The sequence below is a fragment of the Melanotaenia boesemani genome, chromosome 4, assembly GCF_017639745.1.
Source record: "Melanotaenia boesemani isolate fMelBoe1 chromosome 4, fMelBoe1.pri, whole genome shotgun sequence".
Lineage (NCBI taxonomy): Eukaryota > Metazoa > Chordata > Actinopteri > Atheriniformes > Melanotaeniidae > Melanotaenia > Melanotaenia boesemani.
The window spans coordinates 14,082,261-14,099,903 of NC_055685.1; the positions used below are offsets into that span (position 1 = coordinate 14,082,261).

Below are 17,643 nucleotides of genomic sequence, written 5' to 3' on the forward strand. Positions count from 1 at the left end.
GTGCACTTTGTGCCTGATCAATAATGCTGTGTAGCTTGCTGCTTAAGTCCCCTGGGGGTCTCCTAGTGTTTGATGATCTGCACATCAGTAACATTGCCACTTCCTGTTGAGTGGCTTTAAATCACATTTGGCATTTTGTGGCAGTTTGCCACTGGCTGTAACCAACCTATTGTGCACATGGGTGTGCATGTGTCTGTGCAAGCTGGTTTTCCTGTTTGGTTTTTTGCATCATTCAGGGCTACATCAGTGTTCACAGAGCTCAGTTCTCAAATACAATACGCAGTACACTCAACAATTGATTGGACTCTACAAACAGCCAATAGGGCACAAGTCCTTCCCCGTTAAATGGCCTGAGAGATGGTGAGAGAGAAGGGAAGAGCAGTACGAGACAAAGGGGAGAGGTAAGAAGAGCAGGGTGAGAAGGTGGCAGACAGATTGAGATTTAATTTTCAGGTCACGGCATCTTGTGTCACTTGAGAATCCAGACACATACTGAAAGGAAGTGATGCACATATAGGCCTTTATACACACAAACATCACTAGTGCGCATGTTTGTTTGGCCAGAGCTTTCAAGTATCTGCACGTGTGTGTATGTTTCACATAAATGTGTGTCTAGCTGGCATAAGCAGAGCTTTAGACATATATCAGCGTTGACATTTAGGACTTAGCTCTGCCACTAAGCTTATTACCCAAACACCAAATATCAGCACAATCTCCGTCTCTCTCAGCTCTTTGTTTTACCCACTTCTCACCCTCAGCATGCTTCACCATTCGTCTCCCGTCAGGGCTTCGAAGGCCTCCTTTTTCATTCCATCTCTTTTTTTTTGTCTTCTTCCCAGTTGTCAACCTCTGTGTGCTGACTTTGCTCACACATGTGAATCTTTCCACACTTCTTTTTGTCTCATTTCCACTCTCTCCTTTTTTGGAGTCCTGCTGATTGCAACTGAAGGCCCTGGCAGCTCATCAACACATACCAAGCTCTTACAAACACACACTATACTAAATTCAAGCAGGGGGAGAAATTACAAAGTGAGAGGAAAGCAGTGAAAGATTGCAGAACGGAAAGGGCTAGTAGATGTTGACTGGAGCAGGCAGAATAAATTGAATTGAAATCATTTGCTGTACTGATGCTCAGCTTTCAATTATCCACTGATGAGAGAGAAACTGTGAGATGGGCTGTGAGAAGCAAATGGGAAAAATAAGCCACTGCAGAAAGGACACAAGGAGCGAGGAGAGAGGACAATGACGGAAAGGGAGAGAGAATGGAGGGTGGAGTTGGGGGTGGTAGTAGTCTTTTTAGTAGCAATAACAATTCAATCAGAGAGAAATGTATGTGGAACTAAGTGGTCTGTAATGGGAAACAGGCTTCTGCTGTTGAGATGAACAGTGAGTGGGGGGTGGTAGGCAAGAGGCAATAAAATACAGAAGAGTGCACTCCAGCATGACAGCATGAAACAGACCTAAACAAACATTTTAAGCTCCGTCAATAGCATGTAGTCAGACTGGGATTTAAAAATGGAAAAGAAACCTGCTTATATCCACTGACGAAATGGCAAAATATCCAATCACGTTTTCACATCAAACAGTTTGTGGGACTCTGATTGCAACTATAGACTGAGGGACTCCCTGAAAATGGCATGTTTTCAAAGTTTTTTTTTTTTTCTCCCTGTTTGCATGACAATGTTGGATAGACACTGGAAAAATTAGAGCGACTCAGAATCATGTTTTATTTCCTCCATGACAGATTCCATGAAGCTTGGATTTTACTTTCAGTCATTTTCTTTACGTTGTTTAACAAGTCCAACATTTCACAGAATATTAATTGCTTTATTTAATTTATTTATCTATCTATTCTTTAATGGAGGTTGTTAGTGTATCCAATTGCAAGTTTGATTAAATAATTTGCGTAATAGTTGTCTGTGCTCATTATACAACAGTTTTGTAATTGATTCTTCCCAGAATGGGAGAAGAATTCTTACAGAAAAATTTAGAAATCATCAAATAATAATCAGATTTTGTTGCCAGATATTAAATTCTTTTATTTATATACTATTATCTCTTTCCAGTTCTATGGAAACTCAGACACACACACACACACACACCGTCTCACTGTGCAGGCAGGAGACGTACCGTGTTGCTCATAAATGTCCCACATTTCTGTGTGTTCAACAATAAACCAGAGTATAACAATTAATCATTGACAAAAATAACTGAAATGTTTCTTCTTGACGAGAATATTTTCCATAAAATGTATTTTGTTTCAGTATAGGCCGCAACAACTTTTCAATACAGTACAGGCTACTTTCATTCATAGTCTTGCAATAAACTTATCACGGTATGACGTGAAAAGTTTCCAGTTTTTTATATTTAGGTGACAGCTCCATATTTCCATAGTTATGTTTAGAAGTTTAAAAGATTTTTTCTACCCACTTTTCACCCTCAGCATACCTCACCATTCTTCTCTCGTCAGGGCTTCGAAGGCCTACTATTTCTTTCCCTCTTTTTTTGTCTTCCTCACAGTTTTCAACCTCTGTGTGCTGACTTTGCTCACACATGTGAATCTTTCCGCACTTCTTTTTGTCTCATTTCCACTCTCTCCTTTTTTGGAGTCCTGCTGATGGCAACTGAAGGCCCTGGCAGCTCATCAACACATACCAAGCTCTTACAAACACACACTATGCTACAATTCAAGCAGGGGGAGAAATTACAAAGTGAGAGGAAAGCAGTGAAAGATTGCAGAACGGAAAGGATAGATAGATAGATAGATAGATAGATAGATAGATAGATAGATAGATAGATAGATAGATAGATAGATAGATAGATAGATAGATAGATAGATACATAGATACATAGATAGAAGAAATAAAGCCAGAAAGCCAGTGAAATAAGTAATTACTTTAAAAATGCAGTCATGTTAGAGGGGATTAGAACATGTCACAAACTCAAATAGATGTCTGTATGCTCTTTTAATCTTTCAAAACATGGTGATGACGTTCGTGTTTATATGTGAGTTTTTGTGTGTGTTATGAATTTTAACAACATCACTCCATGTTGGACTGACATGTTTCATCAGGGCATCTGGGTCAGTGTGAGATCGGAGGAGAGACAGAGAAAGAGAGAAAAAGAAACATAAAAGTGACTTTTTCGAGCAGAAGACGAAATGAGAGCAAGACATTAAATGGATGAAAGAAGAGGAAGTTGCAGAAGAGCAATGAGAGAGGAAAAGACAAGGGGCAAAGATTAAAAGAGGGAGACCGAGAGGTTTTATTTATTTCTCTCATTTTTATACTTCTCTCCCAGCCCAGTTTCAAGTATGATTCGAGTCCAATTCTGGGGTTAAATTATGTATGAGAGTAGTATTCTTTAATAAAGGCACATATGGGGCTCATAGCAATGCAATATTCAAGAAATGAGATGGGGCACTAGATGCAAAGAAAGGGTTTAGATGACTCACTTAATTGAATTCTTAGCCACAGCAAGTACTTCTACCACACGAGTTTGAAGTTTGCACTGTGTTGGGAGATTAACATTCTCTCAAGTGTCTTTTTTTGCTTTTTAATTCAGACTCACCTGCCAAGGTTACTCTGTCATTTTCTTTGTTACCCCCTCTCTCCACACTTTTCTTTTTTTCTTTTTCTGCAGTGCTTCTATTACAAACACAAATCAACTTCTCTCTTTCATTTTGTTTAATTTAGCTGTGACCCCATAATGAACGTTCCCATGGCTATCACACACACACACACATGCACGCACACACGCGCGCGCGCACACACACACACACAAACACACACTACTGAATACTGTACAACTTATTCCCTTACAGTCTGAGTCAGACATCATAGGCTATTGAATGGTTTGAAGGGAACATAAATCACTTTTTGATCACCTTGCCTGCTTTCAAAAGGCACAAAAAAGATTTTGAAATGGTTTTTATTTACCCAGGTCAGACTTCCTGGATTGCCTGTACACAGTTTATGTTCACATCTCAGCTCCTGTTTACTAGATTGTGTTGTGGTAAATGTTCCCCTTTCAATTGTTGATTTTAAATCGATGTGTCCTGTGAGACTCGGTCGGATTTTTCTGAGAATTATGCCTCAAGTTTTCCATTCTTACTTTGAAAAAGGAGGTCTGGGTTTTGTTTTTTTTGTTTGTTTGCTTTTTTGACATTACTATTATTTGGAAAGGAGGGGCAAAATAAACTGTTTTTGCTGGCATATCTTTCAAATGTTTCTGGCTTAGTGCTTGTTGACGCCTTGACAGCGGTTCCACATTGTTGATCTTACATCAGCTTGATTGATAAGAAGCAGGGAAGCCTGAATGCAGCACTGCTCGTTTGCTTAGTGAGCACAAGATAAAAACGCGGTGGCAGATGCACCAAGCTGTGATTGCATACACAAATACACAAATGCATAAACATTTATGTTGACATGTGCAGTCATTCACACACATTAACAATGACTGACAATGCAAACCCTTGTCACTCTCTTCTCTCTGTAAAAAAGAACACTAAAGAAGCCACTTGCATCTTTTCCTCTTTCACCCTGCCACTGTCTCTCTCACATTTACAAGTCAACATGTTCCTCCCATCAGCATTCACAACCAATCAGTATTCTGAACAGCTTTCCAGGTCAGCCGGACGCTGATCCATCAAGCCCCGACAGTGTGTCTCTCTGTATCTACAGCAACCTTGGCTGTTAAAGACGAGCACCAACTATCCTGTCACCAGGAAATTCACCATGCACGTTCGAATGAGTCCTTGTATGCTTTCTGTACTTCTACTACTTGTGCTGTAAAAGCATTTAGCCATTTACACAGATGCATTTTGAAGATATGCTTTTGATTTAAGCTCAAAAAACAAATACGAAAATTCTGATACGAAGACTCATTTAAGATTACAGTGAGCTTTGGTTTAGGTTACTCTGAGACAGAATCAGTCAAACTGAATATTAGTCAAAATTATATCCTTCAAAGTGTGACTGGCATGTGTGTGTTGGTATGTTCACATTCATAAACATCACCCACATGCTGACACACAATCACTCTTGCACGAAGATACACACATGCTCAGATTCAACAAATAATTAATATCTTAATGGCTGGTGTTACCATTTTATCCAGACACATTTCCATGGCTCTGTGCAATCACAAAAGAAGTATGGACACAAGTGTGTGTGTGAGTGTGTTTCTATGTGCATTTGTCTGCAGCAGCTATCTTAGCTTGTCTCTTTGATCAGCCTATAAAAGCACTGAGGCGTGGACAGATAGCCTGGAACGGCACACTATCACTCCTTCTCTGCCTCTGAATGTCTCCTTCTTCCTCACACACATTAACCATCACATACACACTGTGACACACTCTCTGGTGTGTAGCCGCATCTCTCTCTTCGCCCAGGAGTATTATGCTGCCTCCTCAGCTTTATCTAGTGGCAGTGAAGAAAGCACCAGTTTCAGTTTATCTGTTTACCTTTTTGTACTTGAAACTGTGCTGCGCTGAAAGTTAATGCATAATCCTACCTTACAAAAGCTACTGATAGCAAATATTGGTACTCACTGGACAGCTGCACAGTTTGTGACTTTAACGCCATCACACACTAAGAAACAATCTGTTCACCTTCCACTGAAGTTGCATCAACAAATGGGCGAACTTAAGAACTGGGATTGGGACTTTGTCACAGTTTTTGCAGAATGTGTCATCATTTCATTTACTCATTTTCTTCCTTCTGTGTTTTCAACTCCAGATAAGCATATTCATGACCCACCTGTCTAACTATGGCAACGATCGACTGGGTCTTTACACGTTTGTCCACCTGGCCTCCTTCCTTCGCTCATGGACAAACCTGAAGCTCTATACGCTCCCACCTCTCCAGCTTGCGCACAAATATTTTCAGCTTTTTCCTGAACAAAGGAACCCACTCTGGCAGGTGTGTTGGAAGGCTATACATGCCAGCGTGTATGGGCTCGTGTGTATGCTTTTGCTAATAATACAGTTATATCTTTGCTTTTGTGAGTGATAAGGTATTTGTATAATGTATATTTTTTTTAAATATTCAAGAGAGAAAATGAGAACCTAATATTAATGATATATTTTTGAATTCCCTTGCATTTGCAGTTCTCAATTATAAAAAGACAAGAGAAGGTGTTATCTTTAGGTAGTGTTTTCTGGTGTTTTATTGTTGCTTTTTTTCTGTGATTTAATCATTTTGTTGTCGATTTAGAAAAGCAAAGTCTAAAGATTCTGTTTTGTATTAGTGTTTGAGATTATACATGCATCTAATATGACATGGTGGTGTCTTTAAAGCCAGCACTAGCTTGGAGCAGTATTTAAGACAAAAAAAAAAAAAAAAAGTTAAACTTCATTCATTCAAGAGTTCTTTGTGGTAAATCCGCTAGGTTCAACAATGTCTGGGTATGTTTGCTTTTTCTACATGCACATGAATGCTTTCCTGCACCTTTGTAGAACCCGTGTGATGACAAACGACATAAAGACATCTGGTCTAAAGAGAAAACCTGTGACAGGTTGCCCAAATTCATGGTTGTAGGACCACAGAAAACAGGTAAGACACACACAATCACACGCTGAGACATGCACATACATCATAGAGACTCCCTGTATGTGCACAGGTGTTTACATCAGAGCCTTTTCATGTAACCCCCCTCTCGCGCTTTTACCCCTGTCAGAGGGAGACAAAGGAGAAAGCTCTTACCTCCTTTCTTCCACCCACATGCTGTCTTCTTTAGAAGCATAGATATAGCACTGAGATAGATATGTCTCTGTCTTTTTTTCTCACTGTCTCCATCAAAGAGACTGAAAAAGAGAAGGATATTAAAAATGTGTCTAGTTATTTGGGTGCTGAGTGTTACCTCTGTGTGATTTCTGGAATTGTAATTGCTGGCATTTGAGGTGAGAGGTGAGGAGGTCCAGCATAACTGCTAATTAACTGGGTGATAACCTCCCAAATGGAAGAAGAGATCATTACACCAACATTAGCAACCCAACAACAATTAGATTACAATAAATTCTCACTTTATTAGAGGCTATGTGAGAGAGGGTATGAGGGGAACTGGGTGAAAGGATTGCTGCTAAGGGTGAGGCAGAGGGCAGGACCATGGCTTCACTGCTGATTGGAGTCTGATGGTTCCAAATGATTTGATAGGATAGATACACACACATATAGACACACTTTGTGAATTCTCAGCAATGTGTAAATCTGCAAAGGGAAAATCATCCAGTATGGATCAATGGATGATGGCTTTCACACATGCTGAAACACACTCACACACACACACACACACACACACACACACACAGACTTCCCTCTGCTGAGCTGAATTAACGAGCCAGTTATGAATTATGCCCTTTCTTCCAGGAACGACAGCACTTTATCTCTTCCTACTCATGCATCCCTCCATCTCCAGCAACTTCCCTAGCCCAAAGACTTATGAGGAGGTCCAGTTCTTCAACACCAACAACTACCACAAAGGAATTGACTGGTGATAGCACACACAAGCACACACTTACCTTGTCTTTCCTTCTTTGTCTTTTATTAGTCAGTGTCTAAGGTGAAATGAAAGATAACAAACAACCCTTTTTCATTTTGTGAGCTTGTTATAGGCTGTTGTAAGTCTTGTCTACTTTGGTGATACAGTAAGCTGTTCAAAACAGCTCAACAACATCCACAAAATTATCTTTTAAGCCAGCAAACATAAGCCAAGAGACATATGGTTGTCTAAATTGACCCATAAATGGGTTACTTAGCTGACACAGACACAGCTGGCGCATTCTCCAAAGTCATCCATAAGTACTTGGCTCTGGGAATGCTTCAAAAAACATTGTTCAAACTATATCACCACGTTTATGTCAGGCTTGTTTAGGTGCAAATAAAGGCTACAGCTTAGCGACTTTAGAAACTTCATCTGACTTTGAATAAACATGAGCTTGCAGTAATTATAGATATCTGCATGAGGCAAGCATCTTGAGCATGTTTCTGTTTTGCCTCAGGTACATGGAGTTTTTCCCGGTGCCCTCTAATATTAGCACGGACTTCCTGTTTGAGAAGAGTGCCAACTACTTCCCCTCAGAGGAGACCCCACGGCGAGCTGCTGTCCTGCTGCCCAAGGCCAAGATCATCACCCTGCTCATCAACCCCTCTGACAGAGCTTACAGCTGGTATCAAGTAAGCACGGCACACAAGCACACAGAGAATATATTAATGCTTGCACATGTATTATTTTTAATTCTCTACAGCTACCTGCATCAGAGGAAAGTTCTCCAACCTAAGTGGTGCTTGAGGTTGCTTGTGAATGCAGAATTGATGAGTCTGATTATATCAGTTTCAGATATGTGTACATATCTATAAATCTCAACGTAGCAAATGTCAGAAGATGCTGAAATATTTTGCTGAAGTCTGTTTGATCAATTAGATATAAATGTGCCATCTGAAATAAGCTCTTATTCTCACCAAAAAAAGAAAAAAGGAAAATCACTGTTCTGTCCATAGTAACCGCTTTGAAGCTTATTTGGTTGTTACGTTCCCTCCGTAGCATCAAAGAGCTCACGAGGACCAGGCAGCCCTGCAGTTCACCTTCTATGATGTCATCAGTGCAAGAAAGGGAGCGCCTGCAGAGCTGCGCTCCCTGCAGAGCCGCTGCCTCATCCCTGGTCTCTATGCTACACACTTAGAGAGGTGGCTGACGTACTATCCTGCTAACCAGGTAGCATTATCACAAATAAAAGCCTATGCACATGCACATCTGCAAACAGCATAATTCTTTTACACAAGCAGATTTTAAAGCTGTATTTGAACTTTAATAAGACTTTCACTGAAGTAGCTGTCCCAGCTTTGCATGCTTGCTGCACCAGTCAGCCATCTAATAGAAAACAGTATCACTGTACGGATGCATCTGTGTGTAGGTGATGATTATAGACGGCCATCAGCTAAGAACTGACCCTGCAACGGTGATGGATGAAGTACAGAAGTTCTTGGGTGTCACTCCTCATTTCAACTACTCCCAGGCTCTTACGTAAGTGTCTTACACAGTGTCCAACCGTTCACCTGGTACACGCTGGGATACACAGTCATTCTAGATAAAACCTATAACAAGTCCATGATTCTAAATCTATGGGAAGCCTGACATCTACTGGACAAAGATTTCATACTCTACAATTTGGCATTTTCTAGTGTTTGTTGCCACGCGTTGTCATACCCTAAAACAGACACCACAGATATTATATGGCCTTATGTAGATTCTTTTCAGTAATTACTGTATAGAAAAGAAAAAAATAGATAATATGACAAGAGATTTGAGTATAGGTATCACTAAATTATTAAGGAATATAGTACACTAACAAAACATGGGTGTTTAATAACGTAACGGTCTTTTAATCTTTTATAAATACATCAATCAGCCTAAACATAACTATCTGTCCAGCATTAAGAAGGTCTTCCTCATGCCACCAATCTTGCAATGGGTCAGGATCTACCTGTATTTAAATGAGAGAATTATCTGGGTTACTTCAGCTGGTCAGGTCAGTGTGCATTAAGATCAAATAGTTAATGAGTGATTTAAGTAGCATGAGACATCCTTTTCAAACATAGGTCTACAAACTCCAGACTTTAATAACACTGAGAATCTTGCTAATGTCCGGTAAAAAAATACTTAACACAGTGGTGTAACTCTTCCATCATCATTACAAGATTTTGGTAAAGAATTAATGCAACTCACAGAAATGTTAGGACTTACCGTAAGCTTATCAGAACAATGTCATGGTCAGACAGAAATCAACGCTCAAAGTGGTCCAACAAAATGTTACACTGTAGCTGTTTCCTTTTTTCTTTTGTTTTCTTTTGTTTTCTTTCTTTTCTTTTCTTTTCTTTTTTATTTTCTTTGACCAGGCAGTGTAGCTCAGAGAATTAGTCTTTGCCTCTTTTCTCTATTTCAGCTTCTTCTCCATTAGAGATGTTGTACATGACCTTTACGGTTTGGAAGAGTGGGAAAGTGTTTATTTCTGAAGTGCCACTCATCAGAATGCAATCAGCCTGTGAGCCCTCAAGCCTCCAGACAGGGACATCTAGAATTTTTGTAGCTCCAACTGGGACAGACAGCGCCTCTGTCTTGAAACACACCCTCATACATACAAGTAATTCGTAAAGAGATGCAATTTGTTTGTACTTGTGTGTGTACATTTTAGATGAAAACTGAGCTGTACAAAAGCCTAATGTTTTTGTATGTTTTTTGTTTTTACATGGCCAAGGACAGACCATATAAATGCAGGCCTATTTAATCTATTTAATCTTCTCTCGTTTTTTCCTGTTCTCTCAGACTGAACCGAACAGGATGACTTAAACTCTATTTATTTTTTTTTTCTGTTATTCATCGGCTGATGCATGCAGTTAAAGAAAATATTTGCATCTTTTAGTCACATACACATTAGTTTTTATGCTTTGGATGTGGTTATGATGAGATATATATCTATCTATATCTATCTATCTATATATATATATATATATATATATATATATAGTAATTTAAATTACACATATAACTGATATAATTATGCTATATAAGCAAATGTACATGGAAATTACATTAATTACATCAACATCACTAATAGTCATTCAGAAAATATATGAAAACACAAATATCTTCATATATCAGCATGTAAATGCACATACAACATTTATATTGTGATTATATAGTGATTTATAATTGTTTACAAAGTCACCCACCATCTCTGCCTGTGGCAGGTTGTCTCATAACAAACTCTGGGGGTGTAACAGTCTTCGCTAGAAAGAGAATTAAATTCGCAAGAGAAGCTCATAGAGCTGTAAAGAGGGTTTTAAAAGAGGTATCATATTCATTAAAATATTTATTCTTCACATCTGTGCATTTTTCATCATTTTCATCATTTTGTCATAAAAAGCGGTTTCACCTCCCAGTGGCATTTCTTGTTTTTAGGCCTATGTTTCCTAATGCCCTCTCTTCTGAATAAACAGCTCATGTACCCCACCGGGGGCCTCTTGAATCGGTCAAGATAATATTTAATTTATTTTTGTTCTGAGGACAAAATAACATAAAATCATCAAAATCTTCAACATGTTTCACAAACACAATTGTTTATTATATTATATTATATTATATTATATTATATTATATTATATTATATTATATTATATTATATTATATTATATTATTTTTATATGTTTAGATTATTATTTATGACAGGAATTTATTCTTAAATTAATTTCAGTGGAAAGAAATATCCAAATTTGACATTCTCTCGGCAAGACAAGCTGATTTTAGGCATGTAGGTGCTTTGTTACAGCAGTGAACCAAATCCACCAAAAACCACTTTGTCCTGCTTATTTATGAAGTTTGTGATATTTTTCAAGCATTACATTTAGAATTTTTTTAATCATCTGGTCTCCAGAAACAAAGTTATTATGGGTGGTAATCACTGGAGGGACACACACACACACCAATGTATTTTATCTTGGTGGTCGTGGCTCAAAGGTTTGGGAGCCACTCTTCTAACCTACAAAAATTTAAACCTTAATCTTGGAGGAGGGATTCACCAATAGACATTGACCTTGTTTGAATGGCATGGTGTTGAATGTGGTGGTGTCACATCTTTCTCCAGAAGAATGGATCTGCTCTCCTCTTCCTATTAAACATATTTCATCATAACACAGGGGCCATCTGAGACATGATTTTTTTTTTGTTTTTGCCTCATCACGGGTGGCTCTGATTGGTTGCGGTCATCAGTTTATTTGCACGGGGTTTTTGGTCTTTGCCCCCATTTGTGACCCACTGGAAATGAAAAAGGATGCAATTTTCTGGTGTTAACAGGCTGTATGTGCTGCCTGCAGAGGAATGTTATTTGTGCAGCTGGCATGTATATTTGTCACAGCAGAATAACTTAAATTGTTTTTTGTTTTTTTTTTGGACAATTTTCCAGCTGTAGTTTTACCCTTATAGAAATCCTCACACACTGCCTAAAAGTTATTGAAGACCTTTCAAAAATAATATTTCTCTATAATGTTTGAAATGATCTAATATTTCTTTGTTCTTGCTTTTCTTTCGGTCTCTTTTCTGTCTTCCTCATCTCTTAGCTTTGACCCCCAGAAAGGCTTCTGGTGTCAGCTTCTTGAGGGTGGAAGGACAAAATGTTTGGGAAAAAGCAAAGGAAGGAAGTACCCTCCTATGGAGCCGGAGGTAAATTTGTTTCATTTTATTTAACTGGTTTATGCTCAAGGGTGGAAACTGTGAACTAGTCAGACCCAACCAGATACTTACAACCTAGGTTTGAGGACTGAATAGTGATGTTACAACAGCGTGAGCGCAAATGAAGAGGATTAGGACAAAGAGTGGAAAAGAAGGCGAAGGAAATCTAAATCTCTGAATCTGTGTTCTAAGAAACCAGACCTGGTACTCTCACAGGAAGACAAACACATAGAAACAGTCTGCCACCACACACTCGCTCACTCATGGCTAGTGGCTGTGACTCTGTGTCATCTGTAATTAAAATGCAGTTGAGCTTTCACCAAGCAGACACAAGGACAGGCCAGGAGAGGACAGAGGAGCTGGAGCGAACAGCAGGGAAGAGAGACAAAAGGAGGGGGGTCTCATGTATGATATCATGTATTCTTTATGTAATTTATGTTCATTTTCTTCCTCTTTCCAGCCTCTCTTCTCTTTGCTCTGTTCATACCACGTAGCATTTGGTGTCCAAAAAACCCACTGAAAAGAAATAAACTGTTCTAAAAGATTGTGGCACAAGTTTGTTTCTTTTTATATCTGTTAATTTTGTTAGAAATTTATTTACATTTGTCTCTCTCCCACATCTTTTTCTTTCCCCCCACCTCATCTATCTCTTCTTTTCCCTTGCTGCTCTCCAGGCTCGAGCATATCTCTCCAGGTACTACAGAGACCACAATGTGGAGCTGTCAAAGCTGCTACATCGCCTCGGACAACCTCTACCATCTTGGCTAAGAGAGGAGCTGCAGAAGGTCAGCAGAATGCTCATCTCACCATCATACATGTTATCTAAAGGTTATGTATTTAATATTTTAAACCTTGGAGCAATGGCAAACATTTAAGCCTTGAAGAAATAGAGGGCTGAGGCCATCACCCATGCTGCTGAGGTTTCCCTGAAACAAATTTGCTGTTCTAGAACTCCATGTTGGTTTTTTATCTTTGGTTTTATGGTGCATACTGAGAGTCTGCCCTTTAGTGTGACACCCATTATTTTTTCTAAAATCATCAACTCCATCTTTGAGATAATTTAGATAAATAGATTAGGCTAAACAGGGGAACATTTGTTTCTAAACAGATTTTCGGTTGCTTTAGAATAGCTTGAGTTCAGCTTGAGTTCACCCAATATTGTAATTATTTTAGTATTTTAAAATAACATCACTGATAATACATAAATAATCAACATTTTTGGTATATGTTGTACACCTCTAGTCTTAGGGCCAAATCTGTAGTTCATCTTGTGCACAGCTTAAAAATTTGTTAAACTTTAAAGCCAAACCTCATTTAACACAAATCTGTTGAAGGAAAATCAAAAGATGAGTTTAAAAGAAAAGAAAAAAAGAGTTTGATTGTTAGATCATTAAATCCTGAGTCAGACAAGAGATTGAACTAAACTCTAAATAAAAATGTTTGTTTTAAATAAGTAACAGTTGCCCATATAAAACAGAAAGGATGTTAAATACTGTGGTTGTGTAATCTGTTGAACTGGATCACCTCCTGATCCTATCAATATATTAAAAGTGTTAAAAGTGTGTCGATATGTGAGGCTTTTTATAGATGAATTCACTTTTATCAAACCTGAAGATGGACAAGGATGGAAATGCACAAAAAGGCAAGATAAAGAGCCAACAAGCTATTTGAAAAAAACAAACAAACAGAAAGTACTGCACAGGTAGGACGTCCCACAACGAACAGTAGGACAAGTTGCAGGAGGGCTGAGCACAGGAAGGATCTTGCAAAGAAAAGCAGGGTATAGTGTAAACTTTACTCCTGGTTCAAGTCACAGAAAAATATTTTTAAAACTTAGTTTTTGGTCAGAAACTGTACTACTAAGATGGTGCCATGGTAGTTCAAGGTAGTACAGTTTGATAAAGAAAATGCAGATATCCAGAGGTTTGGTGTTTACCTTTGCTAAAGTATAAAAAAGGTTAAAGGGTTAAAAAAATATGTGGTTGTTAGAACAAAGCAAATGTTGCGAATTAATTTCAAATTTCAGTTAATTTTTAGCTTATTTTATACTGAAAAAGGGACAGTGCACATTAATAAACATCAAATGTAAATATGCAAGATTATAGCAAAGCCAATTTCCATCTTTAGTCCCTGGGCAGGGCAACTTAATACAGCAATGCAAAATCTGATGTTTGATCAATGTTTTAAATTTGGATCAACAGTACTGGATTGCTGATCATTGAATCAGTGTATCAATGTATTCTTACACCCCTCACATACCGAAGGAGATGATGACAAATACAGACAAACACCAACTGAATATAAAACAGTACAGAAACAACAGATACAAGGAAACCAACACAATAAAACTTACTAAGAAGCAGAAGGAAAACCAATTTCAAAACAAAGCTGACTTGAATACCAAACATGCAAATCCAAAGGGTAAGATTAACACTAAAACAAAGAAACAAATAACAAAATCCATAAACTATGAGAGCCGTGATCACGGCAGAGTCCCTTTTCTTCTGCAGTGCTCAACATCATTAGTCTTTTTGTTTGTGGACTTAGTGAATCATACAGATGAATCACGGGGAGCCACTTGATATGTCTGGTTGGATTTTCCAGTGCATTCCCAGAATTCACAGCATGTTTTCTTTCCATTTCCATGGTTGGCATTTGAATCAATAAGTAAACAAAAGTGCAATTAAATTACTTTGTCCCATTTTCCCCTCTCTTCTCTGCTTTCCTCTCCATCCCCTCCCTCTCTAACACTTTCTGAAGGTTAGATAACCTTTGCGTCCATGAACCAGGGTTAAAGATCAAGACGCTGGCGATGAGGAGGCGACCAGGAGCACCTGACTATCAGATGCACTGTCTGCAGTCTTTTAACGTGCCCTGAGGTGAAGAAAAGGACAGGATGCCTTGTCTCACCCATGAGCTGTGATACTGCTGAATGGAGCAGAGGTCATGATAGCTCTAAAACAGTTTGTGAGCTGGAACTGGATGGATGGATGGATGGATGGATGGATGGATGGATGGATGGATGGATGGATGGATGGATGGATGGATGGATGGATGGATGGATGGATGCTAAAAATGTCAAAGACAGCTCTGAATAACAGTGAGGCTAAAAGTTAGCGTCACATTATAACGATGCAAAGGATTATGGGAGACGATGAGGATTTGGCGTCTTTGATGCACAAACCCTGTTCTGAACTGACTCTCATGCAGACCTGCAGTGACTTTGATTGTTATTCATCTTTGGTTTATTTTCTTATTTAACTTATGTTGCCAGAGCAGCGCTGGTCAGCTGTGTGTGGTTCCCATAGAGATGACTTTGCACTAAGTTCTGTTCCACGTATCTTCAAGACAAACAAAAGAAAAACAAACAAACAAAAAGCCTCACACCTTTATGGTTTGTATTTGTCCCTTATTGAGTTTTGGTTTTTTTGGAATTTTGTCACAATTAAAGAATAACAAGGTGAGATAAGTGCATGGACTCAGGGTGATTGACAAGCTGTTACCTTTCGTTATGGGCTCTTATTTTTGTAAATTATTTTTTTAAGTGAAACTAGTTTCTGGTAGATCTGGTAGCCTTGTTCACCCTTTCAAGATGTCACGTGACACTTCCACTGGAGGTTTAAACTGGAAATGAGTAACTGAAGCAAAAATCCCTGCTAATCCTTATACTCTGGGTTAATCATGCAAAAGATGTGTTTATCTAATAGAGCATGATCTCAGTTCTACAAACAGAGGAGATGTGAATTTGTGAAAGTAAAATGACCAAAATCATCTTCAGATAATTTCCAGATTTTTTAAGATCCCTTAGAAACTGATGAAACTGCAGGTAAGTTTTGTTTTGTCAGTGTTTCATTCAAGTCTCAGCATTCTTAATTTCCTTTTTCAATCCAGTGGCCTCTGTTGTTTAGCTTCAGTTTGAATGCAAAGAACCCTATATGTCAAACACAAAAACCAAAATTAAAGAAATGCATACGACTGACATCATTTAATTTTGTTCTTATTCTTTTTTATTGAGCGTGCCAGAACGAATGAGTGACCTTGTGCAGCATTTCACCTAGATGCATTAATTAGGTCAGACCTACTTTAAAGGTTTATTGGTTTTAGACTGTTTTACCTCAAAGGTAAGCTACCATATCAATGCATGGGATCAATCTTGTTTTGCAGATTCATCTTAGTAATGCAAATTATAATCAACTCATTAGTGGTGTGTTATTATATAATACATAGCCTATTAGGAGTTTGTTGATACACATTTAATGCAGTCTTATACAGTATAAAGTCTTCTAAAATAGTCTACTGTTACAAACACTAAAATCATGCACACATTTGTCAGCTCTGTCAATGGTACAATAAAGAAATTACCCACAAACAGTCCATTCAAAGCTTGCTTTGGGTCATTAAGGTAGAATTTATGTGGCACTTTTTTTTATTCACATCAAAGTTCAGATAAAGTAAAACTGAATTTGTGTTCTACTAGTCCCAGTTTTATTTGACTACACCAATAGTTTGTTGCAGTTAAATCAGATATACCCAGGAACTTTTTTGCGAGGGTGCCAAGTCAATAGAGAGCTCTCACTGCAACATGACTACAGGACTATTATCAACTTTGGTTAGAATCAGTGTATGAACAGGGACTCTGAAAACCCTTTAATATCAGCTTTGAGCCATTTTCGATGTCGAAAATAAAACAGTTCTATTTTTGTATACTTTCTAATAGCTTCAATCATAGATTTGATTTTTTAAATATTGCACAATAAAAAAATATTGCAGTCATAGCATCTGTGGCATTTAAATACACTGCCGTTGCAATCATAAAGAATATTATACAAGACATGAAACTGATATGAAAAAAAAGTGTTGTACTCAAGTTGGTAATTATGAAGTGGTATTACATAAAGTCCTTTATCAGAGATAAGAAAGATTTTAAACACGAATCATTACATAGTAAACACACAGAAAGGGTAATGAGCAACCAGTCAACCACTAAAGACTGGCTGATCATTGGTGACAAAAACAGCTGGTTTTTGTGTTGAGAGTTGTTGTTCTAGCTGAAGTGTGGTTCTGCTATTAAGAGTTCCAAGGTTATCCTCTAAACCCTCAAACCCCACTACCCTCATCTGTGTCTGCCATTTTTTTAAATCAATTATGTTACAGCTTTAATTTTAACTTTGTAATGTGCAATAATGACCACAAGAGGGTGCACTCAGATCGAAATACTGCTGCAGAGACAGCGATCAAGGTGAAATACTAACTACAACAACAGTTATGTGTTTATTCCTTTAACAAATCCAAAAAAGCTATTATTTTTATCCTCTTTTTTGGCCCTTCCTTTCTGTCCCAGGTTAATACAACTTCAGTAACAAGTGAAGATTTACACAATGGCTGTCCAAAGATTTACAGCAGAATCACGGCAGAAATGAA

At 38.2% G+C, this 17,643-nt stretch overlaps 1 protein-coding gene across 3 annotated transcripts in view; it reads left to right on the forward strand.

The window, feature by feature from the left end:
- ndst3 (N-deacetylase/N-sulfotransferase (heparan glucosaminyl) 3) overlaps positions 1-16,201 on the forward strand; it is a 41,848-nt gene extending 25,647 nt beyond the window's left edge. For 2 of the 3 annotated variants that reach the window (XM_041982802.1, XM_041982801.1), the window contains 9 exons: positions 5,739-5,921; positions 6,458-6,554; positions 7,368-7,491; positions 8,000-8,174; positions 8,542-8,712; positions 8,912-9,021; positions 12,111-12,213; positions 12,897-13,007; positions 14,988-16,201. In XM_041982802.1, coding sequence (XP_041838736.1) covers positions 5,739-5,921; positions 6,458-6,554; positions 7,368-7,491; positions 8,000-8,174; positions 8,542-8,712; positions 8,912-9,021; positions 12,111-12,213; positions 12,897-13,007; positions 14,988-15,017 — 1,104 coding nt within the window. In that variant the 3' untranslated portion in view covers positions 15,018-16,201. Of the gene's footprint in view, positions 1-5,738; positions 5,922-6,457; positions 6,555-7,367; positions 7,492-7,999; positions 8,175-8,541; positions 8,713-8,911; positions 9,022-12,110; positions 12,214-12,896; positions 13,008-14,982 lie in introns of all 3 variants that reach the window. The other variant, XM_041982803.1, reaches the window with a different exon arrangement.
- Positions 16,202-17,643: the final 1,442 nt, after the last annotated feature.